Below are 27,291 nucleotides of genomic sequence, written 5' to 3'. Positions count from 1 at the left end.
CTCTATTTAATATATCTGTTTTTTTGCCAATGCTTTGCAAAGAGCAACGGGCTTTTTCTCCGTGCAGTGGCTCTGGCACAGTTGGGGACTGTGTTGTATTTGATGTGAGAATAAGGGGCAAAACACTTTTATCTTAAAAAAAATAAACTAACCTCAAAAAAGATGACCTTCTAAACCTGAGGTTACAACCCCACCACTCATTACCCCCTTGCAAACCTGTTTTCCTCACCCAACTGATTCCTACCTTGCCCATTGAGCTAAAATTTGCTTTTTCCCCCCCAAAAATAAAATTAAACGTCTTGCTGCAAGAGAAGTTTTAATGAGGTTGCAGGAACTGAACTGAAATCTCAGTGCTTGAGTTAAAAGGGATTTTAAAATTTTTTTTCCCCAGCTCTTCATCCAAACACTTTTCCTGGATGAATTAAACATCAGGCCAGCAGGTCCCTGGGATTCCCCTGGGCTTCAGCTGAATAAATCATTCTGGCAACGCAGGAAGAGCATCCAGAGGTGCTTGTCCAGGGCTCTCTCCCTGCCCTGATATTCCCTGTGTGCATGTTTTTCCCAGCACAGATGGTTTCACTGCAAGATTGAAGCCTGCGACACTGAGGTATTAAAGACATTTTAAAAAGCATTGCACAGACAATAAAACCTGCCAGGGAGGTGCCACTCATTTCCAAAATGCCATTTATTGTTCTTTTTAAGAAGCTCCTGCAATTAAATTAGGGCATTTCAGAAAAAATATTTGCATGGGGGCATTTTGGCTGATCTGCCCTCAGGGAGCAGCATAGCAGAAATTGATGGTTTTTTTCCCAAATTCCTAAGGTGTGGGGGTTTGGAAGAGCTCACAGGTCAACAGGGACAGCAAGTTGCCCTTATAAATCCATTTCTACCCCAAATTGTTGCCTTATTGCAAGAAAGCAGCCATGGGGAGAAACTCTGCATACTTAATTGCAATTGCAAAAAAAAAGGAATAAAACCAGAGTAAAGAGCTAAAAAATAGCTCAAAATCCGTAAAGCAAGGGAAAAAATGAGTCTTCCATATGAGGGCTGTGATTGCTGTACCAGACAGGTGACGCCGGTGATCCCAGATCCAGAACATAATAGTAATAATATGTATCACAGCCTATCACATCATATAGCATATATAATATAATATAAAATAAATTTTATATATTATAATATTATATAATATAGCAATAATATAAGCATTACTATAATTTGTTAGGTACCCCAAAGGTGCACAGCAGTTGAATTTAATTAATGTTTCTGGCTAATTAAAAATGTAGGATACTCCAAGGGCTGAATTTATGGATAAATAGGGGTTTTGCTTGCTGCAGCAGTGCGAAATATTGAGTAAAACGGAAATTTGAGATGAGAAGATCTTACCTGGGCGTTGGGGATCTGCAGGGCACCGGGGGCAATGGCTTGAGCTAGGACCTGGCCCTGTGATGTCACCATCGTCACAGGCTGGTACAAGGCTCCACCTATGGAAAAAAGGCTTGTGGGGGTACCAAACCCCCAAATTTCTGTCCACCCTCAGCATCTTCTCTGTGATCCCTACCTGGCACGGCGGGTGAGCCGCTGCTGGCACTCATGGCCAAGTTGCCCGGTGGCAGCGCGGCTGCTGGCACCACTATGCCCGGCGGAGGGTTGGAAGCAGGTGGCAGTGGTGCAGGTGAGCTCTGCAGCATCTCCTGTGGAAAAAACCACTGAAACAGTGAATTTTAACATCCAGCAGGAGAACATGAGGTTTTAATTTTCCCCCCTCCAACAAATATGCCCCGTTGCTTTTTTTTTTTTTTTCTCTAGGTGCTCAACAAGCAAAACAGCAGAAAGGGGATTTTTCAGTTTACTGCAATTGAAAGAAAAGGTGGAAAAATAAGGATTTATGCTTTGCAAATCTCCCACTTAGCATCTTCCCCAAACTCGTCTTCTTTGTGCAGCCACTATTTCCCATAAGGAAAAAGGAGAGAAAAAAAGAGTGTGATAGAGAAGTAGGATTTTTTTCAGTCTTCTTTTATTCTATAAATTTATATTTTTCTTGTGCTTTGACTGAAATTGGATGATGCTAAAAGCTGGGGCAAGCACCACAGTTTTCCCTTGCCAGAATAATAGTAAAATAATGAAAATAATAATAATACAATCCAATTTTATGTCATTCCTTGCAGCTTTAAGCCAAATTCTTGCAAAAGTGGACTTTTATTTTTAGCTGGGAATTGTAATCTTAATATCAGTCCCGGCTCTGGAGTGGCATTGGCACATTAGAAGCTATTGGGAAAAGCCCAAATTTGATGATTATTTGAGTATTTAATGCAACATTTTGGGAAGGGAAGGGAAGGGAAGGGAAGGGAAGGGTGCTGTGATTGAGGATATCGGGGACTTCAGGGTGAGGTAGCACTATCTCCCAGATGGGTAGAATTTTTGTGCATTATGCCAATAATATTTAGGAAAATATCATTTCGAATAAGATGAGGATAACTATATTATCTCTGATTTGCCCAGTTGCAATAGAAATAAAACTATAAACATTTCTTGCAATGAAATTATTTTTTCCCCTTTTCGACCCATTTTCCCATTCTGCGTCACTTCTATGGTATCTCAACTGCTGAATAAAATGCCAACAAAGGAGATTTTTTTCGCCTTTATATTCCATTTCCCTTCATTATGATGCATTTCTTCAATAAACCTATTTCTTGGCTTAGGAAAAGAGGATTTGTCTGAAATAGTGACATGCAACGACACTGGAAAACGTGACCACACATATGTGGTCACTGGAAAAGCCACAGCTCTTCTTTTCCCTGCAATGAAACTATAGCGATGGTAATTTGAATTAATCAATTAATTTTACATCAAGAGATAATGTAGGTGCATCATTCAGTGGGGAGTTAGGGTACCTTTGTGTCCATGTTGATGCATTTCCCATAGTTGGGAGGAAAATGGCATTTTTGATCCTTTTTTTCTTTGGCTTTTTACCAATTATATTCATGCTTCCATCAGCTTTTTCCCCATCACTCACCACTGCTTTGCCTGCGCAATGGTTCTGAATAAACTCTAATTTCCCTATATGCTTTTGCTATTAAAATCCCTTGCTGCATTTTCCCCTCCCATGATGCCCAACTCAAACCATTGTAATCGCTGCCTCTGCTGTGTGTTACTTCTGTCCTCTCTGTTGATGATCTGAATATTATTAGTCTGGAAATTTTGCTGCAATTTCCATGAATTTTTGCTTCAACTTACATTCTTTTCCATAGCTAAATTATTCTTTAAAAAATGCAAACATGACTATAAAATAATTGTACTCTTTAAAATATCTTTTCCTCATCTCCAGCCTTTGGGGGAAAATGGTTTTCAGTTTGAAAAATGATGATTTCTCAGCATACAGAAAGCAAAAATTGTTTGCTTTTATATGCACTTGGACTTGGATTTTGCTAAGCATCGGCTAACAAACACAGTGGAAATCACAGAATCACAGGATGATATGGGGTTGGAAGGGACCTCTGGGGATCATCTAGTCCAACCCCCGCCACAGCAGGTCCAACTACAGCAGGTTGCACAGGAACGTGTCCAGGTGGGGTTTGAATGCCTCCAGAGACGAAGACTCCACCACCTCCCTGGGCAGCCTCTGCCAGGGCTCTGCCACCCTCACAGGAAAAAAGTTCCTCCTCATATTTAGATGGAACTTCTTATGGTCAAGTTTGTGGCCATTCCCTCTTGTCCTGTCACTGGGCACCACTGAAAAAAGACCAGCCCCATCTTCCTGACACCCCCTTTTTAAGTATTTATAGCCATTGATCAGATCCCCCCTCAGTCTTCTCCAGACTAAAAAGACCCAAGTCCCTCAGCCTCTCCTCATAAGAGAGATGTTTTAGTCACCTCATCATCTTTGTTGCCCTTTGCTGTCCCCTCTCCAGCAGTTGCTTGCCTTTCTGGAACTGGGGAGCCCAGAACTGGTCCCAGTGCTCCAGATGGGGCCTCACTAGGGCAGAGCAGAGGGGGAGGATGACCTCCCTCCACCTGCTGGTCACACTCTTCTTGATGCACCCCAGGATGCCACTGGCCTTCTTGGTCACAAGGGCCCATTGCTGGTTCATGGTCAACTTGTTGTCCACCAGGACTCCTAGGTCTTTCTCCTCAGAGCTGCTTTCCAGCAGGTCAGCCCCAACCTGTACTGGTACAGGGGGTTATTCCTCCCCAGGTGTAGCACTTTACATTTGCCCTCGTTAAATTCCATCAGGTTCCTCTCTGTCTAACTCTTCAGCGTGTCCAGGTCTTGCTGCATGGTGGCACAGCCTTCTGGTGTGTCAGCCACCCCTCCCAGTTTTGCATCATCAGCAAACTCTATCCCTTCATCCAGGTCATTGATGAATATATTGAAGAGGACTGGACCCAGTACTGACTCCTGGGGAACACCACTTGTTAAGGATCTCCAACTAGATTGTGTGCCACTAATCACAACCCTCTGAGCTCTGTCTTTCAGCCAGTTTTCAATCCACCTCACTGTCCTTTCATCTAACCCACACTTCCTAAAGCTTACCTATGAGGATGCTGTGGGAAACAGCGTCAAAAGCCTTGCTGAAGTCAAGGTAGACAACATCCATTACCCTCCCCTCATCTATTCAACCAGTCATGCCATCGTAGAAGGCTATCAGGTTAGTCAGACATGATGTCCCCTTGGTGAATCCATGTTGACTACTTCTGATAGCTTTCTTTTCCTCCAGATGCTTTGAGATGATGCCCAGAATGAGCCATTCCATCATCTTTCCAGGGATGGAGGTGAGGCTGACTGGCCTGTAGTTTACCCGGTCCAGTCATCAGGCACCTCACCTGTTCTCCAGGACCTTTCAAAAATGATGGAGAGTAGCCCAGCAATGACTTCTGCCAGCTTCCTCAGCACTCGCGGGTGCATCTCATCAGGACCCATGGTCTTGCAAATATCCAGTTTACTTAACTGTTCTCTAACTTGATCTTCCTCAACGAAGGAAAAGTCTTCCTTCATCCAGACTTTCTCTCCAAAGCCTGGGACTCCTGAGGGCTGGCCTGAGCAGTAAAAACTGAAGCAAAGAAGGCATCCAGTAACTCCACCTTCTCTGCATCCTCTGTCACCATGGCACGCATCTCATTCAACAGCAGGCCCACATTTTCTCTAGTTTTCCTTTTGCCCCAATATACTTGAAGAAACCCTTCTTGTTGACTTTGACATCCCTTGCCAGGTTTAATTCCAAGGAGGCCTTGGCTTTTCTCATTTAATCCCTGCATACTCTAACAGCATTCCTGTAATCTTCCAAAGTGGTCAGTCCCTTCTTCCATGTACTGCAAACCTCCTTATTCCACTTGAGCTTTTTCAGAAGCTCCCTGCTCAACCATGCAGGTCTCCTGCTTCCCTTGCCTGATTTTTTGCTCTTAGGGATGAAATTCTGTGAAATTAGGGATGCAAGCAGTGAAATAGGGAATTAGTGAAATAGCTCTTAGGGATGCAATTCTGTGAAATATTCATATTAAACCGAATGTGGTCTCTGGAGAACCTCAAAAAGCAGTCAGATACGGCTAGGGGCGACCAGAGGCATGGACCAGCCTGGGGACCTCCAGCTTTCCTCTCTTGTCTTGTTTTCCCATGATTCTTCCAAAAGAAGGGGATCCAGAAGACCATTTTTAGAAGTGCACTGGGAAGAAATAGTTGAGGATATTGGAAAATGGGAAAATGAAACTGCTATTTCCAGATACACTGGTCAAAGCCACTCTCAACAGCATTTTATGATGACAAAAATTGCATTTTTTTTGGTGGCATAGAGGAAACTGTTCCAAAACACCAGCTCAGTGTTGTCCAAAAAGGTAGAATATCAGTAATTATTAGAAAAAGATATGAAAGAAATTCACGGTGTTTCTGCAACAGCACTGTGAAACCAAGGGGACACAATGGAAGTGGAGGCTCTGCCTTAAAATAAATATAGATATCTCCAAGAAGATTTAAAAAATGTATTTTGCATACTAATTGCCTTGGATCACAAATGCCAGCCAAATTATATTACACTAGCGATTTTGCTGCAATGGAAAATGTTTTATATTTTAGGACTCGAAGAAGTTTAAATGTTTCCGGCAATTTTGAAACTTGACTGTAAAAAATGCATCACTAGGTGTCTCTGCAGATCCACATCTCAGCACTGACCTTCTGTGGCTCTATGGCAAACACAGCTTCTCTGAATTAAAAGTCACTTTAAGAAAAAAAAAACCTGGTACATATTGCATTGCATAAAACCCCCTTCTTACAATAAGGCAAGTGTCAAAAACCAGGTGTAAATAAGTGCTAAAATTCAGTACTGCTTGAGCTGATCTCCTCCTCCTTGTGCTTCATGATACAGCAATTTATTTTTCTGTGGCATAAATGCATAAAAAATTCTGTTTCATCCTAACTTTGTGACATTTGTGCTTGAGAAAAGCTGGGGAAAATTGGGTTTAGTTGGAGAAAAAAAACACATGAGTTTGCCAAGAAAGAGTTGGCCAAACTCAAACTCACGTAAGCATATTTGTAAGGCTCCTCCATGGATGGATGAGCGGATGGATGGAGAAGAGAAAAAGCTGGCTTTAAATAACAGAAAAATCCAGGCTTGTCCACAGGGCAAACCTGGATAAATTCAGCTCTATACAGAGAAGTACTGTCAAGCCCACCCAACTGGCAGCCTCCAACCACCAACAAGATGGAGAAGGAATTTGAGAAGAAGAAATGCTGTCCTAAAAATGCCCATTGCCAATCTGCTGCAATTCTCACTCAAAATGAGAGCTGAAAACTGCAATATTTGATGTAATTCAATCTAATTTAAATGTCCCTGGCAGTGTTGTGATTCCAAATGTGATTGACGTTGTGGTGGTTTTTTTCTTGCAAGTGAAGTCAACTGGAGAGCAGCGAGGACCACTTTGATGTTGAAGGAAAGGTGAACTGATTAAGTGTTGGGTTAAATTGACTTCTTCTCCCCCCATATGCAACAAGCACGTCCCCTCTCCTATCCTTGTCTGAAAAACTCAAAAAATATGCATTAAATGAAGGGAAGGAGGTAAAAAGGGTCCAGTAAGGAGTGAAGGGAGAGGAATGAAGCGAAGTGATAAACCACAAAGAAAAATGGAAGACGGGGAACAGCTTGGTGAACTTGCAGACCAAAGAAGCCAAAACTCCTCCACAAAACAAAGCGAAGCACAAAATGAGAAAGCAATGGAGAAAACCATGTAGAAAAATGTCTGTAAGGTAACAAAGATTCAAGGACAGCTCACCACACAGGAAAAAACCCAACTTTTCACCCAAACTTGGCCAATTCCAGCAGTCATCTCTAGACTTGGCAACATTAGAAGATTTCACCAAAAGTCGAAACACTTGTTTGGGTGCTCTCTCACCACCTCCAGGCATTTTTTCATTTCCAGAATCTTACATTTTTCATCTTAGAAAGCACAAATAACACCAAGCCAAGGGCCGTGGATACACAGGGAAATCCAACCATGATTCTTCTGTGATGACATTTTGACAGCTTTGGACATTGTTTTCTTAGTTTTGGTTGACATCCTTGTTCTTGCATATCCATAGTTTTTTAAGCAGGCTGTCTCATGGTAAAAAAGTTTACAAATAATTGAACTATTTTGCTTTCATGACCAACCTGGTGTATCTGCTTATAAAATGATCAATGCCCCTCCCATACCCTGAGAAACCTCGTTCACTGATATTAATCACATTTCCATTATTTAGATTTTTTTAAATTCCTAAATTAGTGCCCCTTAGCTGTTTTATCTGTCCTCAGTGTAAGTTTAATAGGACAATAATTAATGAAATCATCCCACTTGCTGCTTTTCAAACATTGATCCCGTGGTTCTTCAGCATTCTGGAGTATCCCCAGCCTTTCAAACCCAACTGATGGATATAGAGTATTTCCACCCAGTTTTTTAAGTCTTATCCACGCAAACTCAAGTATACTCAATGAATTGACGCAATTGTCATTGCTTAGTTGGTCAATTAGAAAAAAAATTGCCATTGTATTATTATCCTCATCCAATGGCCACATGAGATGGTGGCTCCTTCTGGTCTATCACCGTTAATATTTTGGCTCCAGCTGAAAATGCCTTTGTTGCTGGGCCAGCATTTTCCCTCCAGTTGGGTTTTTCGTGGGTGCATTCCCATTTTAAATAAACAACTGTCTCCAAATCCTCACTTGAATTTCTCAACTTTCAAGTCTTGCCCAGGAGGGAAACATCAGCAGCTCCAGGTTTGCAGGAATCAGAGGCACTTGGTAACCTCTCCATGGGCCTGATTATTTTCCAAAGACTTGTGCTAATTTTCTGATACGATCCCCACCTCTTTGTGAGGCACTAAATCCTCATTACTTTTCCTGACCAATGCATTCTAATTAGATCAACACTTTAAAAAAAAAAAAGGAAAAGAGGAAAAAAAAATCACAATAGCCACAGGACGGCTTTCCATCTCATTAACTCCCTCACTTATTATTTTCATGAAAATTACTGATAAAAAACGTGCATCTCCATTTGCTGGGACCGGGAGCTTCATCGGCTCATATCTAACATCTCTCTCATCACCCGGGATGTGAGCGGTTGCCATGGCGACGCACAATAATAGAAACTAATAAATTACAAACGAGATGCTCGTTGAGCAATTATTGTTCTCTTTTATGCAAGTGTCTTGCTAATTTTGATCATAAGGAATGCTACCATAAAGCAGTGAAGGGATAATAAGTCCATTTCTATAGATTATTAGAAAATAGAGAGAGGACGGGTTTTTTTAGATAAATGATTAAGTGGTTTGGTGCTTTCAGGAAACCCAAATAAGAAATAAAACTTCTCGGGGGGCTTTTCCCTCCCCATGCTGTGCCGCAAGCATTGTGTTGGGAGCTTCAAACTCTGCACTTCTTAGCCACTTCCTGCTGAGTGGCTAAAAATGACCTTTTTTTTCCTTTCCACCACCCTACAAATGCACTATAAAGCCCCCTCCTTTTTGGGGGAGAATCCCAAGAGCTGCCTGGGTTATTCTGGGTTGGCTGCAGTTATTTATGGTGGGATTGTGCAATCCCAATGAGAGAGAAAAACCCCGAAGGGACATTGTCCTGGTTCGAGGTAAAACAGAACTAACTTTCTGTTCAGTAATTTTACTTCTCAGTTCTCTAACTCTTCTGAAGAACTCTTCTAACTCTCTGAAATTAACAGTGTATCGTGCAGAAAAATGTTCATTCTCAGAGTGATAAGACCAATGTTTATACTTCACACCACGGAATGGTGTGCAGAGAGGCTCTTGCTTATACTTATCACTGTAACCACTGCCGGCTCACTTTGTTCTTTGCCGTGCTGGAGGGTCGGAAACGGAAGAGTGTACAGGAGCCCTACCTGCAGGGAGGAGCGGACAGAAGAGGTGACCCAAAACTGACCAACAGGGTATTCCATCCCATCTGCCCCATGCTCAGTATAAAAGCTGAGGGATCAGAGGGATCAGTCCCTCTTTCTTCAATGGCCAACGTCCAAGGAGGACTCTGTCCATTCGCTTGCCTTTGATGCCGATCCTTGTGTTCCTGACTCTAGAGCTGGAATCCAGTTCCCATCCATCGCTGAGTCCAGTCTGGGACTTCCCCAGTGCCTGCTGGTGACATCATCCTGGGAGCTTGATATGGTTTTGTATATATCGTAACTACTTCATTATTTTCTTTTTCTTTTATTATTAATATTTCATTGAAGTAGTTTAGTTCCTTCTAAACTCGTAAATCTCTTTATCTCTTCTCCTTGGAGTGAGAAGTAGGGGGAGAGCATCTGTCCTCTGTAATTGGCCACTGGGGCCTAGGCCACAACAGACACGCAATATTGCATCAAGGAAGTTTTTTGGGATGCAACCAGCCAACTTTTATTCCCTACACTGCAAATGGGTAACTTTTTTTCCAAATACTAAGTTACAATCCCTTATTTTGCCTCAGAAGCCACCAAGGTGAGCTTGGTTTGGCCATTTCAGTCAATATTTCTGCAATTCTTGGGCATCTCCTTGTACTTTCGCACTGTGCTTATGGCACCAAATGTTCCCTTCTCACAGCTAAAACCCAAATTATGCCCCAAAAAAGGCAAGGTGGGAATGTTGATCATGCTGGGGGAGAACTGCAAGATGTGCCTGGGCAAAAAAAGGATCAGCAAAGCCAAAAAAAGATTATCTGAGACCCAAAAATCTACTGAGCTGCTTTGAAACAAAGACAAGAGGGAGAGAGGAAGAAGTGGAGAAAATCAAGGTCCCTTCCACCAACAAACAGTATTTTTTCATGAAAAAATGCAAATTTCGTGTCCATTTTCCCATGCGATTGCATGGCTTCTGCAACTCCTCCCCTCACTTTTCATTGCTGCCCTGTAAAAGTTTAGAAGTCCTCATCTATCCCTTTTACAGAGACACAAATGTTGTGGTTGCAGCTCTGCCCAACCCATGAAAAAAAAAATTAAAAAATAGAAAAAAAATCACTGAAGCTTCATTTATTGTGCCATATGAGCAAGATACGGGGGGGTGTGTGTGTGTGTGTGTGTTTGTAATTATTTTCCTTAACTGGGGATGGATTTTGATGAACTTCCAGGAGGCCACAAGAGTTGTAGAGCAACCCTCAAGCTTCTTTGGCCCAACTCACCTGTTGGGCAATCAATGGTGATTACAGCTGATTTTTAAGCCGTTACCTGGGGGTGGAGGCTGATGGAGGAGGGGTTGGGGGAGTAGGGCCCCCCCAGGTCATTCCTGAGTAGGTTGTCGCTGTGCATCTTGGTTTTGAGGCAGGTGATATAGCGGTTGCAAAAGTCCTTGCACAACTCATTGACCTTCTCCAGCTCCAGGAGGTGGATGCGCAGCACCTGGATCGCCTTCACCATCTATGCAAGGACACACAATGGCAAAGTTAAAATAATTTTTTTCTGGACACATCAGAAAAAATATTCTCACCCAAAATCTAACCTGGAACCAATCCCTACAGTACAATTAAATGCATTTCCTTTCTTGGCACATCAAAAAAAGCCCAAAAAATCAATATCCTCATCCAAAGAGTCCATCACTCTGCACCTCTGCATTTCTTTTCCCTCCCCATCAATCAAACCTCTAAAATCTCAAGAGGCAAAAATTCCCCCAGAATTGCCATTGCCTTAATGGGAAGTGCTCCCTGTGCCCCAAAAAAGTCCAAGCCAAAGTCCTGGATGTTGAAAAGTGTTTGGTTATTCTCCAGAGGCCACTTCTTCTAACAAGATTATGGGGCTGCAACTCTGCCGTAAGCTGTTGCCGGTGCAAAGCCTGGGCCTCATTAAAACATACCCCATAAATGTTAAAAAATTTACACATAAAACATTCCTCTCACCAAGCCGAAACCTTAAGTTTTACAGCCACTGTTTGAAATCTTGCATAATATATAAAATTTGAGCTATTCACTCCAGGGCAATAAATCCAGTTTTATGTAACAAAGCGTCTTTGCATTTCAAAGGCTGTTTTTAACTTGCAAATTTTAGTGGTCATCTTTACAAACTGCGAGTCGCCATGGTTGGGAAACATCCCGAAAAAATCCAGGGCCAAACTTGGGTGGTGGCTCCACAATGGAGAAAGTCAATTTTTGGTTGGCAAACAACAGGGATGATGGGTTGTGGCTAGAAAAAAATCCTTTTTTATTGATTTTTTTTTGCTTTTTTTCACTTTTTTCCTCCTTTTTTTCTTTCCTCCTCCATGGCTGGCGCAGGCAAAGCACAAGGTGGAGGCATTGTGCCCCGACTCTCTGCATCCTCCCAGAGCTCAACGGCCATGAAAGTCAATATTCAAGGGCAAAGGCAAGAAGACCTGACACATATATGTATAAAAAATAAATCTCTCAATTATCTCAGCTCATTTGCTTAGGGTCTCATTTTATGTCCCTGCTCCGCTGCGCCGTATATCTGTCCAGATAAAGAGTTACAGTCCGACGGTGTACGTGCGCGGGGTTGTAAAAAATACAGATGCTGAATTAATTGACTGTGTGGCACTCGGCAGCTGATTGAGTTGATAATGGTGAGATCTGACCTTTTTCTAATTTCTAATTATGTGCATCTCGGCGGTGAGGAATACATGACTCTTATTCTAATGATATCTAATGCTTCTGGCCTTTTCATCCCTGCTTTGCCATTGCCTATTTCTGGGGAATTGGTGGTGTTTAAAAAATAAAAAACCCTTCAAAAAGTAACCCCCAAAAAAGGACAACGTAAATAGGGAAAAAATGCCAGGTCAGGAACAGGTGGAAATGTTGAGTTTTGAGTATTGCAAGACATTTTAATCCAAAATTCCCTCCAGTTGGTACTTCCCACCTACAGGAGCGATCCTTCTTCAGCATCACATTAACCATCTCATGTGCCTTGATGGAGGCCAACCACACTGACTGGTTTTGGATGGCTTTTGAAGTTTTGGGCATTAAATTAGAATATACATACAGTTATGTCCTAAAAATAGGGAAAAAAATATATATGAATATAAACATATCCAGTGCTGTGAGGCCATCCATGGGATTGACGCATATCTCTGCAGTCAAATTTCACCTTGGCATCAAGAGTTGCTCCCAAGCAGGACATTTATGGCCATAAAAGCACGACTGGTGTGTGGTTTTTTGGCAGACCCACCCAAAACCCAGTGAAAATAGCTTCTGTGGACACATCTTCTGCACTAAAATTTGCTGCAGTTGTCTCACCTTGATATATGTAGGAATTTATTTTCCTCCCCCAAAACTTTAGATGTTTTTTTAGCTTCAGCTGGCTTCATCTCTCTCCTCTTGCTAAGTCATTGCACCCATTTTTATCTAATTTAATGCAATGGGGTTTTTTGGTGCACCTCAACATTCAATGCAAAATCAGTCCCAAAACTGGAATAATCCAAAATGTTGCTTTCCTGGCTGTTCATCCCAAAGCAATTTCTGGTCTTGGCTAAAAGACACTGATAAATGGGCTTTGCATAACCTGCAATTTTTTTTGAAAGCTTTCCACCAGCTGCTAAACCACTCTTGATTTAGGGATGTTGCAAAACTCTCCTCCATGAACTGAAACAGGCCACAAAAGAGGCAGGATTTTAATCTGTCTTGAAACCGTTCCTCACATTTTTAGGAACGTGGTCGTTTTTGCACTTGGATGAGTATCACTCCTTCTTCTTCCCTTAGTTGCAGGTTCTTGGGCAAGCTCACTGATATGGTATCTCCAATATTTGGAAAAAGCTGCCAGTGAATTGCCTGATTTTGCTTCTTTTCTGGGACGGACATCCCTCTGCGACACACCCCAGGGGGGACACCATCCCTTGGGGAAAGTGTTTTGCTCTTTGCATCATCAGAAGTGGGTTAAATTGCGTCTTTTGACCTTAAAAACTGCTTGTGGAGCTCTGGGAGGGTGCATACACCCACATGCTTGCCATGGAGACCACACATACAAGCTTTCTGAAGAAAGTAATGGGATTTGGGGATGTTTCCTGAGGTCCCCGCAAGACAAAAGCTCCATTCCGAGCAGTTTTCTGAGATGCCTTCCTGTAGTAACTTGTAGGGTAGGAAATTTGGGTTGCTATGACAGGGAAGCCACCAAAAATGGTCCAAAGTGTCCCAAACCACTGATCTGCATCATCCTTTTTGGAAAAAGCTCTTATTTCGCCTTTTTTCTAAGACAAGTGCAGAGCTTGCCATCACACTTGAAACAAGATGGTGCCAGACAAGAAAGCAGACACTATTTCATGTTGCACCAAAGAGCAGGACATCCTACAGAAATGGCAAGTTTCAGGGCACAAACCAGCTGCTGATCTTGATCATTTCCAGGAAGCACATTTACCCCATGGTGTTTGTGTGCCAAAACTAGCCAAAGATTGCACTGGGGTATGTTCTCAAAGGAGATCTTGTGGAAAAGGTTTCAGAGAAGGTCCTGGAGAAGGTCTCACAGAGAATATTGTCAAGATGGTCAACACTACAAAGGGAGCCCCACGACATTGCCCAAGATGGTAGATCTCCATAATTTGTTCCTCACCCCCTACCTTCTCCCCATCCCCCAAAAACCATCTGCCAAGCCCCAGCCGCCTCTACCAGGTTGTCCAGCTCAGGGTCATCACTGAAGAAGGGCTTGTGCTCCTGCTCCTGCTGGTGGACGAAGTTCTCGATGTCGACATCAAAGCTGGCAGAGGTGATGCACTCAGAGCCCTGTGTCGCCTGCTCGCACTTCTCAAAGAGGAGAGTCAGCAGTGGAAACAGAGGGTGCCTGCAGAGGACAAAGGAGACCCCCCATAATGCCCACTGTTTTACCTCCTATGTCCATTTTTGCCCCACACCATTCATCCAGTCCCTCCCAGCTTTCAAAAACCTGGTGGTGCAAACCTCACTCCCAAGCCAGCTGGAAGTGACAACAACAAAAAAGCTTAAAAATTGCAAAAGTCACCATCTTCTCCACCAGGCAATGACTTCTCCCAACATCTTGGTGCTTTCCATCATTGCACCAAAGCCAGCATTTCCAAAATGTTTTGCCGTGAGCTAAAAGGTTTGGCTTTGGTGTGGTTGTCTTGGAACCATCTTGCTGTCCTGGTGGCTTTGCATTTTGGGGATCAACATCAGCACCTCTTCATCGATGGTATTATTTTACCCCAAAAATGTTTCTTTTGGTTGGTGATGCCAGATGGGGATGAGCTGGTATTTCTATGTGCCCGCAGCATCTTGTGGACCAACCTTGCTATGGGTTGCTCCTCCAACAAGAGGTCTCTGCACCTCTGTCAAGCACATCCATGTCTGTCCATGAAGATGGGTCAAATCCCACTTCTTTCTTATCACAATATGACTCTTAGAAAGCAAAGATATGCAATTCTTCTCGCGAAACCATGATTTGCTCTAATGATTAGAAAACAAACTTGCAATTCTTGCAAATCCCCAATTTGTTTTAATGATGATGCCAAAGCAATGTAATTAAAAATGCAAATACACATACAACACCAAAGTACATGGAGAAGAAGGGGATGAAGACCACAAGCTATTTCAAACCTCAATCAGCCTCTCCAGCTGTGCAAATTAATAATGACTATTAAAAAAAAAAAAGTATTTACAGAGTCTTTCAGGTGAGAATGCAAAATGCTGCTCCACGGTTGGTCTCCCACAGCACTCCAGTTATCTCAGCGGATTGGGATTTGCTCCACCAATTTTTCACCAAAAGATGGTCCAGAGGATGATTATGAATCCCTTCCTGCTGGTCTTTTCCAAGTCAGAGTCAGGCGAAGGGGTTAAACCCCTCGGCTAAGTCTTCATTTGCAGCTGCTAATACCGCAGCATATTATAGTTTAATCTGTCCTGATCCGGGTTTAATGCAAGATTCGCTGAGGCTGGAGCGGAGAACCAAGGCAGAGGGAAATAATTTCATAATTTCGGCAGCCCCCAGGGCTTAGCCAAGGGATATGAAAGGCAAATTCCAGGCGCGGGCTGAATTATTGGGACTTAGGAAGTGGCGGCTCCGCGGCAGGTGCCCGCTGCCATTTCCAGAGCCACTCCATCCATTAGGAGCAACGGCACGGAATTACCCCAAGGACGGGGTTGGGTTGGGTTTTTTTGGGGGGTGGGAGGAAATTGCAGCCCCTGAGCAATTTGTAGCCCTTTTGCTTTGAGGGGTTGCATCAATCCAAGAGGGATTAAGAGAATTACTGGCATCACCCTGCACTTCTCAGTATTAATAATTGGGGCAGCGCTGCTATTGAACCCCCTGAATGTCTTGGAGCACTGGCAGGGAGGAGGAGGGGGAAGCACGTGGCTGAGAGGAGGATGGTTTGCTTTCAGTTGAAAATAAAATAAATAAAATAAAACAAAATAAAACAAAATAATTTAAAAATAAGGTAAACTTCATAGCTAAATAAGAAATAAAATGAAACAAAAAAACCCCAAACAAAGCAAAATAAACCAACCAAACAAAAAAAATATAAAATAAAATAATAATAAAATAAAAAAACAAGGGGGAGGTGCAAAACCCCCAAGGATGGGTTAAGGGAGAGCACTGAGGCCCCTGGCTGAGCACAGTGTTGAGAAGCAGTGAAATCTGGGGTTCTGCCACAAGCTGTATACTGAATTGTTGTTGCAACTTTTTTTCTTTTTGCATGCAAAAATTAAATGCCATATTCTTCATTTCCATCCTTCCAGTGGCATGAAAATCGAGAGCCAGAGCCCATCCTTGCTATGAAATTTAGAGGGGGGGAATCGACAGATATCTGGATGCACAGGGAAACAGGAGAATTTTACCCATCACAAGTATTATGGAGGCAGAAAGCCACCCCTCTGGCACAAGGAAGAGTTTTGGGGTGGAAAAATCAGTTTTTGCTGAATGTGGTTTTGCAAAAAACAACCTTTTTTTTTTTTTTTTTCTCGAGAATCCTCCAAATAAAAGGGCTGAACCCACCCTGACATTTTCCTGCAGGAGAGAGGTCGTTCACAGCCACCAATAAAAAGGATTTGACACGGGCTAATAAAGAGAAATTAATTCCTCTAATGGCCTAATTTTGCACCTCCAGCCTGCAAGCTGGTGGTTGGCAGCACTGTGGGCACATCACAACATACTTTTTTTTTTTACCCTTCTCCAAAAAATAAAATAAAATAGAAAATAAACTTAATACAAAGAAATCCATCTGTTTCCTACTTGGAAAAATCCAGTTTGAGGTGCTGGGGTGGTTTAAGCATTGGTTCCCGTGGGAGCATCATCTTCACTGGTCCAAAATCCGTCGGGAATTCCCAGCCCCACTGTTGATAAAGTGAATAAAATACTTTAGCTGGAAAAAAAATTGCAGCAGAGACATGATGCTGCTGGACCAGTCCCGGTGAAGATGCTCCCACGCCAAGCAGGGAGGGGGAAGATGAATTTTTTTCCTTTTTTTTTTCTTTTTTTTCTATTTTTTTTATGGGTGATAAACCTCCTGCTAGAGCATAAAACCCGGCAGGGCGACTTGTCTGGCGGTTCTTATATTTCCCATTGCATTTTCCCAGCGATTTCCCTCCAGGTTGATCGACCAATGCTTACAGCTGATGCCTTCTGCCTTGGCACAATTATTGAAAATTAACAAAAAATCATCATTTTGGGTGGGTGAAAGGAGGGCTAAAACCCCCCCTGTGTGCATTTGATAGCTCATGACATACACACAATTCATACTGACCACTTCAATGCAGCCAAAAAATGCTCATTGGCTGTGGTTTTAGAAATAAAAATATATTTGTGGGGTAGTTTGGACTGGTATCCAAAAATGAGCATCCAGGTTTGGGCAACCAAGTCCACGCATGGGACCAGCCAATAATTTCTTCCCCACTTTTCTGGGTGATAAATATCTCCAAAAAGATACTTCTGGCATTTTTCTGACCTTCAAATGAAGGCTGTAAAAACTCCAAAGGGTTTCTTTGGTTTTCTTTATCCCATGTATGCTGCAAAAATCCTCGCAGCAGTGCAAAGAAAAGTTGGGTTTTTTTCTTGAATGACCTCTTTTGCCTTGGAAAAACTATTTCCATCATTGCAGAAAATCTTGAGACCTGCTGTGAAAAATCCTTTGCGTTTTCCTGGGAAACTGGTGGGTTTATTCCACGCCTTCATCTGCCTTTCCAGACCTTTCAGACTCATTACATTTGAATATTTGGAGTCAAGATATTTTAATTCCTCCACTTCCAAGCTGCACTTTTTTGGTTCACAAGCCCCCGTGGTCCTGGCCATTAATGGTTAAGGTTAATTAAAATTAAGATTAATTTTTAACCTTAAACCTTAATCCTAATTATATTATACGTTACTGTTACATCATTACTGTATACAATATTGTAAATAATTACATATCACTTATATAATTACAGATTACTTACATAATTATACTATTTACATAATTATAATGTTACTTATTACAATTATATGATAACATTACTGCAGAAATATATATTATTATCTCAAAAGTAAAAAAAAAGGAGACCAGAGGGGGTCATCCATCCCACGCTTGTTGCTGTCTTCACCCTATATGGATGCATGAACCACACATTTCTGGTTCATCTGTGACTTTACTCCTTCTGGGTGACTTTTTGGCCCCAAATTCCACGGTTTTGCCAAAAAAAAAAAAAAGGCTAATTTGGTTTTTTGGGGGTGAATGTTATGGAGGGAGGAGAGATGCTGCAGAACGAGGTCCACGAAGGAGCTCCACCACCATGCACTATTATATGTAGTTATTGCTAAAAAGGAGTTAATTGCTAATCTCCCCATTCCTGAGTGCTAATTAATGCGTTAGAATAATAGCAATTAATAATGCATTATAACAGTGCAATGATTTGATGCATGACAATACATCAAGGGATTGATGCATCAACCAATGCATTAACGAATGCAGCGCTGGATCAACGCATGAATAACGCGTCATGATAATGAAACACTGTGTTCATTAGGGCAGCCATTAATGAATTAATGCACACTGCTATTAGCTTGCATCACCTGTAGACGGCTCGCTTGTCGGCCTCCAGTTGTGCCTGGGGGTCGGTGGCCGCGGTGGGTACCGGTGCGTTGGGGGCCGCCGCCGGTGTGGCGAGATGGACGGGCTGTGCCTTGGTGGGCTGCTGGGCTGTGGCCGTCATCTGGGAGAGGGGGGAAAAAAAACATAGGAAAGGGGAAAGGAAAAAAAAAGAAGGAAGAAAACACAAACAGGGTTTGTTGCACTTTGCCGCTGAGTTTTGCATCAAATTTGTAAAATTCAGGAGGAGGCAGCCCTGTGATGGGGCCGGGAGTGGGATGGCTTGAGGGGTGAAAACATGTTTATCTAGGAACAACAAGATTGGGTTTTCCCACTTTCCCCTTGCTTTTCCCACTTTTACTTGGGGAAAACACAGAAAAACAAATCCTGGCATTCTTATTGTCCCAATGTTGCACTTTTCTGCCAAGTTTTGCAGGCTTCTGCATTGGATTTTTAAAATTCAGGAGGCAGCCCCATGACGGGGCTGGGAGTGGGATGGGTTGAGGGCTGAAAATACCTTGAAACAGCAAGATTAGGTTTTCCCACTTTTCCTCCACTTTTTACTTGGTTAAAACACAGGGGAAAAACATAAAAATCCCAACATCCTTATTGCACCAGCAGCAAAGTGAAGGCGAGGGGTAATTTCCTAAGGGATGCTTTGCAGAAGTCCCAGATTAAATCAGCTGTGACGCTACTGTTTGCCAGAATTTTTTTTTTCAAAGCAGGTATTATTGTCTAGACACACAGGCATTTTAAACTTCCTTCCAAAATGACACGAGCCCCTTCCAACTCGCCAAGCCCAGGGCTGAGTCATTTCAGCCTGGCGAGAAGCCAGCCAACAACAAAAAAAAAATTATTGGGTTTTTTTTGCCCTTGCCCAAAACACCCATCTTTAGCCCTGATGCTGTGACAAGAATTGCAATATGCCAGGGCTGGAAAACTACATCTGCCGTGTGAGAAATCATGCTGCTTTTTTAAAAAAAAGTCAATTATTTTAGTTAAATATATGTGTTTCAGATGAGCAAATCACTGCACATCCTTCCAGCATCACCCCCAAAACTGCCATCCCCACGTGTACAGGATTGCACATATTTAGGGGCAATTTCCACTTAAAAATAACAATTGCACTAAAGAAATCAGAATTATTTGCTGGCGGGCTACAGACAGGTCCAACATATGCCATGCAACCCATTGCTTGATCTTCATAAGATTCAGTTAAAACAAAAAATTCAGGGAGAATTTCAATCTAATTGGGTTCAAATGCACCAGCAACACCTTCAAATCCCCCAAATCCAGTGGTCTTAGCTCAAAATCTCTGTGGAAAATTATTGTAAAGTGGATGTTTCACCTGCTCTGGGGTGGAAATGTTGTAAAAAATTAGCATTTGCCTGTTTTTACTGGTAGATCTTCAATCCTACCTTGAGCTTGGTAGCAAAAGGAAGCCTCTGCCTCTTGCTAAGTATCATATATAAAATGTATTTATTTGTCTAATATATATTCATTTCTGTGTTTAGTTATTATTACTTATATATAAGTAGATTATCTCTATATATTATTAGATAGAGAGATATGTATTATTAGATATTATATATATATATAGATTATCTCTATATATTATTTGTCTAACTAATGTAGTTCTGTGTTTATAGAAATAAAATGCTTTTATATATATAAATATGTATACATACACATATATATATAAAAATACATATGTGTATACAGGTACATGCCCACGGTCTTCTCCAGCTGAACCCACCCTTACACTCAGGTTCTTGTCATGAAGAAAGCAGATTTCTCACCTCCCTTAAAAGCAGCATAAACCCGAGTCAGGCCAAAACCTCCACACTTTTTGCTTTTAAAATATTTGACTTTAATATCTCCTACCTGACCTTTTCCTGCTGATATGGTGCTTTTTTTTTTTTTTTAAATCTCCTTTATTGTTCATAACTCCAAAGTTTGGCCCCGGCACCTGTAAATTCACCCGGTGTCATTTAATTTCTGCCTCTCTCAACCCAGAGTTTGATTTCCATTCCTCTTTCCTTCCTGGGTGCTAAATAAACTATTGAAAATCTGGGGTTCCTATCCCAGCACTTCGGATTTCTCTTCCCCCCACACCATTTTTTATCTAAAACCAAAATGCAAGCAGATTTTGGGATGCTCCAGGCACACCACTGAGGATCTCCCCATCCTCTTCCTCTTTTTTCCCTCTTTGTCTCCCTATTATGTCCTTTAAAATTACCTTTTTTGGTAGGAAAATGGCATTTCCCCCTTTTTATTTTCCTTTTTTATTTTTTTTTCCCCTCATCACACTCATTTACCGGGATGCCGAAGCCCCAAAACCCTGCCAAGTTCGCTGTTTCCAGCCAAGTCTGCAACTAATTGGGCTATTACCCAAAAAAAAAAGCCTCCTCTGTGGCTGTTTCAAAGCCATTACCTCACCTTGGACTAAAGAAAATAATAAAAAATAAATAAAAATAATCCCAAGTCAGCAGAAAAAGAAGCAAGAGGATGCTCAGATGTGAGTATTTGCAGCTGGATAGGGGGAGGAAGTAAAAAAATGCAGCCAAAAACGGCTTTACAGGGAGCAGGTGGGGATGGGAAAGGACGAAAGAGGCAGCAGGTTTCTGGCTCAGGAGCATGAGTGTCGGCAGTGGGGAATGGGAAAGTATGGGGGGAAAGAGGCTGGATTTGGGTATGAAAGTTGCAGGCATTGAAAAAAAATGTAGGCGGGGATTTTTGCTTGGGTATTTTATTTTATTTTTTTTTCAGAAAATGACCAAAAGGAGTTGCAGGAGGGAACTAAAAAGTTTAAAAAAAAAAAAACTTGAAAAAAAAGTTGAAAGAACGTTTACAGAAAATTATGTTAAAAATTGTAAAAAAACCATATATTTAAAAAGTTTTGAAATGATTTAAAATCTGTAAAATAGTTATGTACAATTTTGTAAAAATATGTAAAAATACATTAAAATGTAAAATAATTATGTTAAAAATAAGTTTAAAACAGGTAAAAATAAAATGTAAAAAAAAGGGAAAAAAATTTTAAATCACCATGTTTTTGCAAGACTCCTGAGTAATGTAGAGACTTTTGAGGTGTCACTTGCTCCATGATGCGCAACACCTCCCAGTTATATTCCTTTTTATATGATATTTCTGGTTTTTTTCACTTGTTTAGGAAGAAAATCCTTTGCTGGATTTAGCAGCTGCTCACCACGCAATAATCCCTCCTGCTTTAGGGTTTTTTTGAAGACTTTGGCCAAGTACAGCAACTCTAGAGAGCAACGATGGTGAAGGTCTTCAGGGCAAGAAAAATGGCCAAAATCAGCAATTTTTACCCTATTCCTTAGCATTTCACAGTGAAATTTCTGTACCACCATTGCACATGCTGAAAACAATAGTTTTGAGCCCCAAAACGTGCTGAGGACGGCAGGAGTAGGGAGGTTTCATTGATACTAGTGAAAAATCAACATTTCCACCCAATTTTTAATCTATGATTTTAAAAAAATATATTTTTAGAATTGAAAAATCATACATTTATAATTTTCCATTTTTGTCCCTCATTTAACCATCTAAAAAGCATTTTGGGGGAGGAAAAGCTGCTTTTATTGCTTTCTGTGCTGATAACGCTGAAGAATCAACTTCTCTGACTAATTTTTAACAGTTTTAAAAAAATATATAATAGGTAAATAAATAGATAAAAGTTTATGGTTTTTTTCATTTTTCTCCCTGATGTAAACAGGTAAAAATCACTTTTTTTGGGGGGGCAAAGCTGTTTGCATCACTTTTGGTGTTGACAATACCTATTTTTAAAATAACCTCTTTTTGTTAACTTTGATAATGAAATGGTTGAACTTTCCCGTGGCTTTTTCTTTTAATTTATTCTGGAAAAATATGCGGTTTTATGTAGATTCTTTCATTTTCAACAAGTAGAGTTGCTCAGCAAGCGTGATCTTGCTCGGTATAAACAGTGCTCCCTTTTGCAGTTCCAGGTGATTACTGAAGCTTTTTTTTTCATCCAAAAGGTAGCTTTTACTATCATTTTTGCTTCATTTTTGCACATTTCTGACAGTGAGGGTGATCCCTAGCACAGCCTCTGCAGTAAAATATTAATGCAAAGTTCCCCCAAACCCCTTTTTAAGCATTTTTCTCCCCAGAATGACCCCTTTGATGATGAGGAACTGGTTGTAGCTCTAATAATTGGTATTTTTTTATTTATCACTGATCCTCTCCATCTTTTTGTTGTCTTTGGGGAGAGGAAATTTGTGCAATTTGCTTTTCCAAACCCTAGAAATCCCAAATCTTCAGGTGAAAAGCTCAGAGCACTCAATGCATTGGGTCGAAAAAAGCAACTCTTGGCTGCAATTTTTTCTCCAAACTCACTAAACCAAAGAAAAACGCTTGAGCAACCCCCTCAATAGGGAAAAAAAAAGGAGGGGAGCAACGATGCTCCCCAGGGTCCCCAAAATTCAATGCATTAAAATGGGGAGCAGATAAGGGACAGAGATGGGGAAGGTAGGGGGGACATCTCTGTGCAATGCTGCAGAAAATCTCCGCTATTTTAAGAGTCCCTCAAATTGCCCATTCAAACTAAAACGGTGTCGCGACTCCCTGCTGCATAAGCAAGAAAGGCGGCATTTTTCGATGCAGGGAAGGAAAAAAAAAAAAATTGAAAAAGCTCCTCTCGGAGCGGAGCAGTGAAGCAAGCAAATGATGACACAGAAGTTGGAGGAGACATAAAAACCCTACCAAGGTGTCGTTTGTGACAAGTGACCTTTTCCCACCAAAGGAGACAAGTGGAAAGGAGACTCAGGTGGCTTCGGGTGGGGGGGCAGAAAAGTCGATTTATTTATTTCTGATTGCAGAGAGCAAGTTTGACTTTTTTTTTTTTTTTCTGGGAGGGGAGATATTTCTACTTTTGCAGACAAGATATGCAGGGGGGGAAATCTCAAAATTTCCTATACGAACCCCCGAAAAAGCTGCTTTGAGTGCAGAGCCAATTCAGCACTCTATTCAGATCATCCCCAGCTGGGACAGTGGAAACGTGATGTGAATTTGCCTCCCAAAAAATCACAGGATCAACTTCCAGGCATGAGACCGTCTCTGAAATCCAACCTCAACCCCCAGGTCCAGCCCATTGGGGTGCTCTAGTAGAGTTTCTCTTGGACAAAATCCTCTTCTTAAAATAATGTAACTCAGTAACGATGCTCGGAAAAGTTATTCAACCCCTTAGAGCAACATTTTAGATGAAGTCTTATTTTCCCTCTGCCACAGCTTGCCAAAAAATGCCATAAAAATAAATCAAAAGGCCATTCCTATGGCTAAACCCTCCCTGGTTTAGCCAGACATCTCATTTTTCCAACTCGTTAACGTCCTTGCTGCAAACACCCCACTGCGTTGGCTTTCCAAGAAGACACCACAAGCCCAAAATAAGCCAGAAAGGGGAAAAATCCTTATTGTTTGTCCCAGAATCCTGCAATCCTGGAGATTGTATCAAGGGGGGTATTAATTTCTGCCTCTGATATGAACGGTTTGAGGTAAAATACTTTGTAATGGTCATTATTTAAGAAGGCAGAGTAATTAATGTGGGAGTTGGGGTTGCAAGGGGTCTGGAGGAACCCATGGGTGCTGGTGGACACTCACCTGTGGTGTGTCTTGGTAAGGAGGAGGGGGCACTGTCTGGGTGGCCATCATCGTCAGAGCTGGTGCTGGGGAGACATGGTGCATCCTGGGTGGGAGTCACATTGAGAACCTGCGGGTGGGAGAAATGCTGCTGGATTAAGGGGAATCTGCCCCCCAGAAAACCCCTCATAAAGGAAAACCAAAGGGACAGAAAGGAGAGGTGACGTTCCTCGCATGGGCAAACCAGCACAGCGTGCCACCACCCAGTCCCTGGAAGAAACTCAAGATGATTTGATGACCCTTATTATAATTTGATGAGTATTTGAGATTTGTGATTTTGGATGAGGAATGCACTGGGGACAAAGTGAAGAGGGTTGCTGGCAAGGAGATCTTCCCTGAAGAAGGTTCACCCCCTTATGCCTATAACTGCAGTGCCTAAATGGGGATTTCCAGCCCCTTTCCAGTTAATTCTCTTTTTTGGAAGCAGGAAGACAAGTCATAAATGCCATTTTCTGAAATTATACACTAAAAAAACCCCAAACCACACCTCCCTGCCTTTGGCCACTATGGAGTCACATCTTCAAGCACTGCACACTCAATCTAGAAGGGACACAGAGTATCTGATGTTGAGTTGACTGACATAGTTGACTCCAACATTGCACTGACCCACCAAATTGACTCCTATGTTGAGCTGACCACCCCTATGGTCATTGAATGCATAGAAATGAGGAAAGAGGGTTCAAATCCTTGTTTGATTTGAACCGGAGAGCAAACCCTGATTTTGTACATCCCATACAGACATCTTAGAAGCCAGGAGGGATTCTGAGACATGACACCCTCAATCTCTCTTGAAGTTGCTCTGCTTTCTGTAAATGCACAGTTATCTGGGGAGGAAACTGGCTCCTTTTTTGGTATCTTCAGGAGTCGGGGTAAAAAGAGAGGCAGCAGGAAAGAACAAATTTTATAGAATCATAGAATTGTCTTGGCTGGAAGGAGCCTTTAACATCATCAAGTCCAACCATCAAACCAACACTGCCAAAACCACCACTAAACCAAGTCCCTTAGCATCACGTCCCCTCCCCTGGCATAACCTGAGGCTAATTTGTAGAGGAGTCCTTGGATAGATGCTGTCCCCAAGGATAGACCTGGTGGCAGATGTAACTAAAAAGCAACTCTTGGCCCCAGAATGCCTCTTCTCCTTTTATTTCACTGAAGCTTTGTGGTTGTTTCTGAAGAGAAGCTAATAATAATCCTTAAATCCTAAAAAAAAACCCACACCAAAACCTGTCCTGAGGCTCTGAGCTCTGTATTGAGCCAACTCACAAAGCCACCTGGCAAAATACCCCCAGAGCCTCCAAAAGTGCCTTTCTTCCTGCAATGACTCATTTCTGTAGAAGATGACATCTCTTGAAGGGTTCACCCCATTGCAATGCCCATCACTGCGCTGGGTTCCCCATTGGCTTCTCATCTGGAGAAGAGCTGTGATGCCATCCTATGAAGAAATGCAAAAAGTTATGTAGAGTCCTCTGATATTGTGAAGGGATCTTCCAAAAAGCAGCACCAGCGTCACTTTTACCATGAAATGGTGACATGTAGGAAGAAGCATTCTCACACAAGGTAGAGGAAGAGCGAAATCGGTGAGCTCAGTAAAAACCAAAGCACATTCGGGGTCTTGAGATCAGTCTCCACAGTTTTTTGGAGGAAGATTCACAATATTCTGGTCTTCTCTGTGAGGTCCACACTTGGGGGAAGATTCACAATATTCTGGTCTTCTCCATGAGGCTTCAGGCTTTACAGGAACCTCAGGAACCAGATGCACAAATGTGCCATGCCCACATGGAAAGTCGAGTGTGGCCTGCAATGGGCTGAGTGTCAACCACTCATTATTTTGCATGAGGAAATTAAAAAATAATTACTTTTCTCACACTTTGCATTAGTATGGGTGCCCTGTGAGTTGAGTATTAAAAGAACACATCCAAAATCCTGTGCATTGGGAAGGCAGACTGGGGTCCTTGCACAACACAGACCTCTTGCAGCCAGAAGGATACTGCATTTATGGGATTAAAAAAGATGTTTTTCTTCTTTTTTCCCCAGCAGCAAAATAGCAGGAGGCAAAATTATCTGCTTCTGAGTGAACTCACGGCCTAAAATCTTCAGCGTCCAATATCAGAACTCAGCTCACAGTTGCAGGCACATCCTCGAGGGGTAACACCACGGGGAAATCTCCCCACCAGAAATAGCTGCAGCTGGAGAAAAGCAGAATTCAGCACCATGACGGTCTGGACATCTCGGTGGGAAGCTAAAAAAAAGAAGGGATTGCTATTTTGGGGAAAAAAAAAACCAAACTTGGCATCTATTGTTCATGCCTCAAGCGAGCCTACCTCCAGCATGAGGCGATTTATTTTGGGGTGCAAGCTTTCTGGGTGAATATATTCCCAGAAGGTGGCAGTCCGGAGCCCAATTTAATTGCCAAGTATCATCTAACCTGCTGAAATCCAGCCGTTCATTGAGGCTTTATGGGCGTTGAGTCATTTGGAGAATAGGACTTATAGCCAAATGTTAATAAAAAAAAAAGGCACAAAAATGAGAGACAGCTGTTTCCAATAGTGGCATATTTATCTTGGGGAAAACAAATGCACTCGGGTGCAGTAAATATCTGGGGAAGCACCTGGTGCCCACGAGAAGAGCCGGACGGGTGTTTCATGTGGGAGCCCTTGGCTTTGTCCCCTCTTGGGACAAAGACGCAATGCTGTCAGTCCCATGAATTTATCAGCAGCCAGACTCCAGGAAGGGTGAAAGATGCTATTTTATGAATTAATCTTTTCTTTTTTTAATATATTTTTTTATTTTATGCACTAATCCTCTCATTTTTTTCCTGCCACCTCTCTAGTCAATTTAGCTGCGTGAGCTCTTGACCATAGGCATCCAGATGATGAAATGAGCAGAGCATTGCCAAACCCTGCCATTCCCTTGCAGATCAGCTTAAGGCAATGACCAAATCTTGGGTGAAGAGTGAATTTTGGGGGGCAAGGGGTCAAGGAGGGCAGGAATTGCAGCCAAGTCCTGAGGTGTTTACAGAGAGGAAAGAGGTGAGCAATAAAACCCATAAAGGCTTTTTCATTTCCGGAAGCAGCAGTACTTTAGGCTTTGGCAGTGACCTGAGATCAAAGTACTCTAAATTTCCTCATGAAATAAAATTATTTCAGCTATTGCTGAAA

The 27,291-nt window shown here is 42.0% G+C and overlaps 1 protein-coding gene across 2 annotated transcripts in view; it reads right to left on the bottom strand.

The window, feature by feature from the left end:
- The window catches only part of PKNOX2 (PBX/knotted 1 homeobox 2), an 83,032-nt gene that overhangs the window by 5,894 nt on the left and 49,847 nt on the right, over positions 1-27,291 (bottom strand). For both annotated transcript variants that reach the window (XM_014961063.1, XM_014961064.1), the window contains exons 4-9: positions 24,095-24,203; positions 18,442-18,581; positions 14,055-14,226; positions 10,681-10,869; positions 1,562-1,694; positions 1,387-1,484 (exon numbers count right to left, since the gene is read on the bottom strand). In XM_014961063.1, coding sequence (XP_014816549.1) covers positions 1,387-1,484; positions 1,562-1,694; positions 10,681-10,869; positions 14,055-14,226; positions 18,442-18,581; positions 24,095-24,178 — 816 coding nt within the window. In that variant the 5' untranslated portion in view covers positions 24,179-24,203. The remainder of the gene's footprint in view (positions 1-1,386; positions 1,485-1,561; positions 1,695-10,680; positions 10,870-14,054; positions 14,227-18,441; positions 18,582-24,094; positions 24,204-27,291) is intronic.

The sequence above is a fragment of the Calidris pugnax genome, unplaced genomic scaffold (assembly GCF_001431845.1).
Source record: "Calidris pugnax isolate Ruff unplaced genomic scaffold, ASM143184v1 scaffold269, whole genome shotgun sequence".
NCBI classification, from domain to species: Eukaryota; Metazoa; Chordata; class Aves; order Charadriiformes; family Scolopacidae; genus Calidris; species Calidris pugnax.
This window is presented reverse-complemented; position numbering and strand designations above follow the sequence as displayed.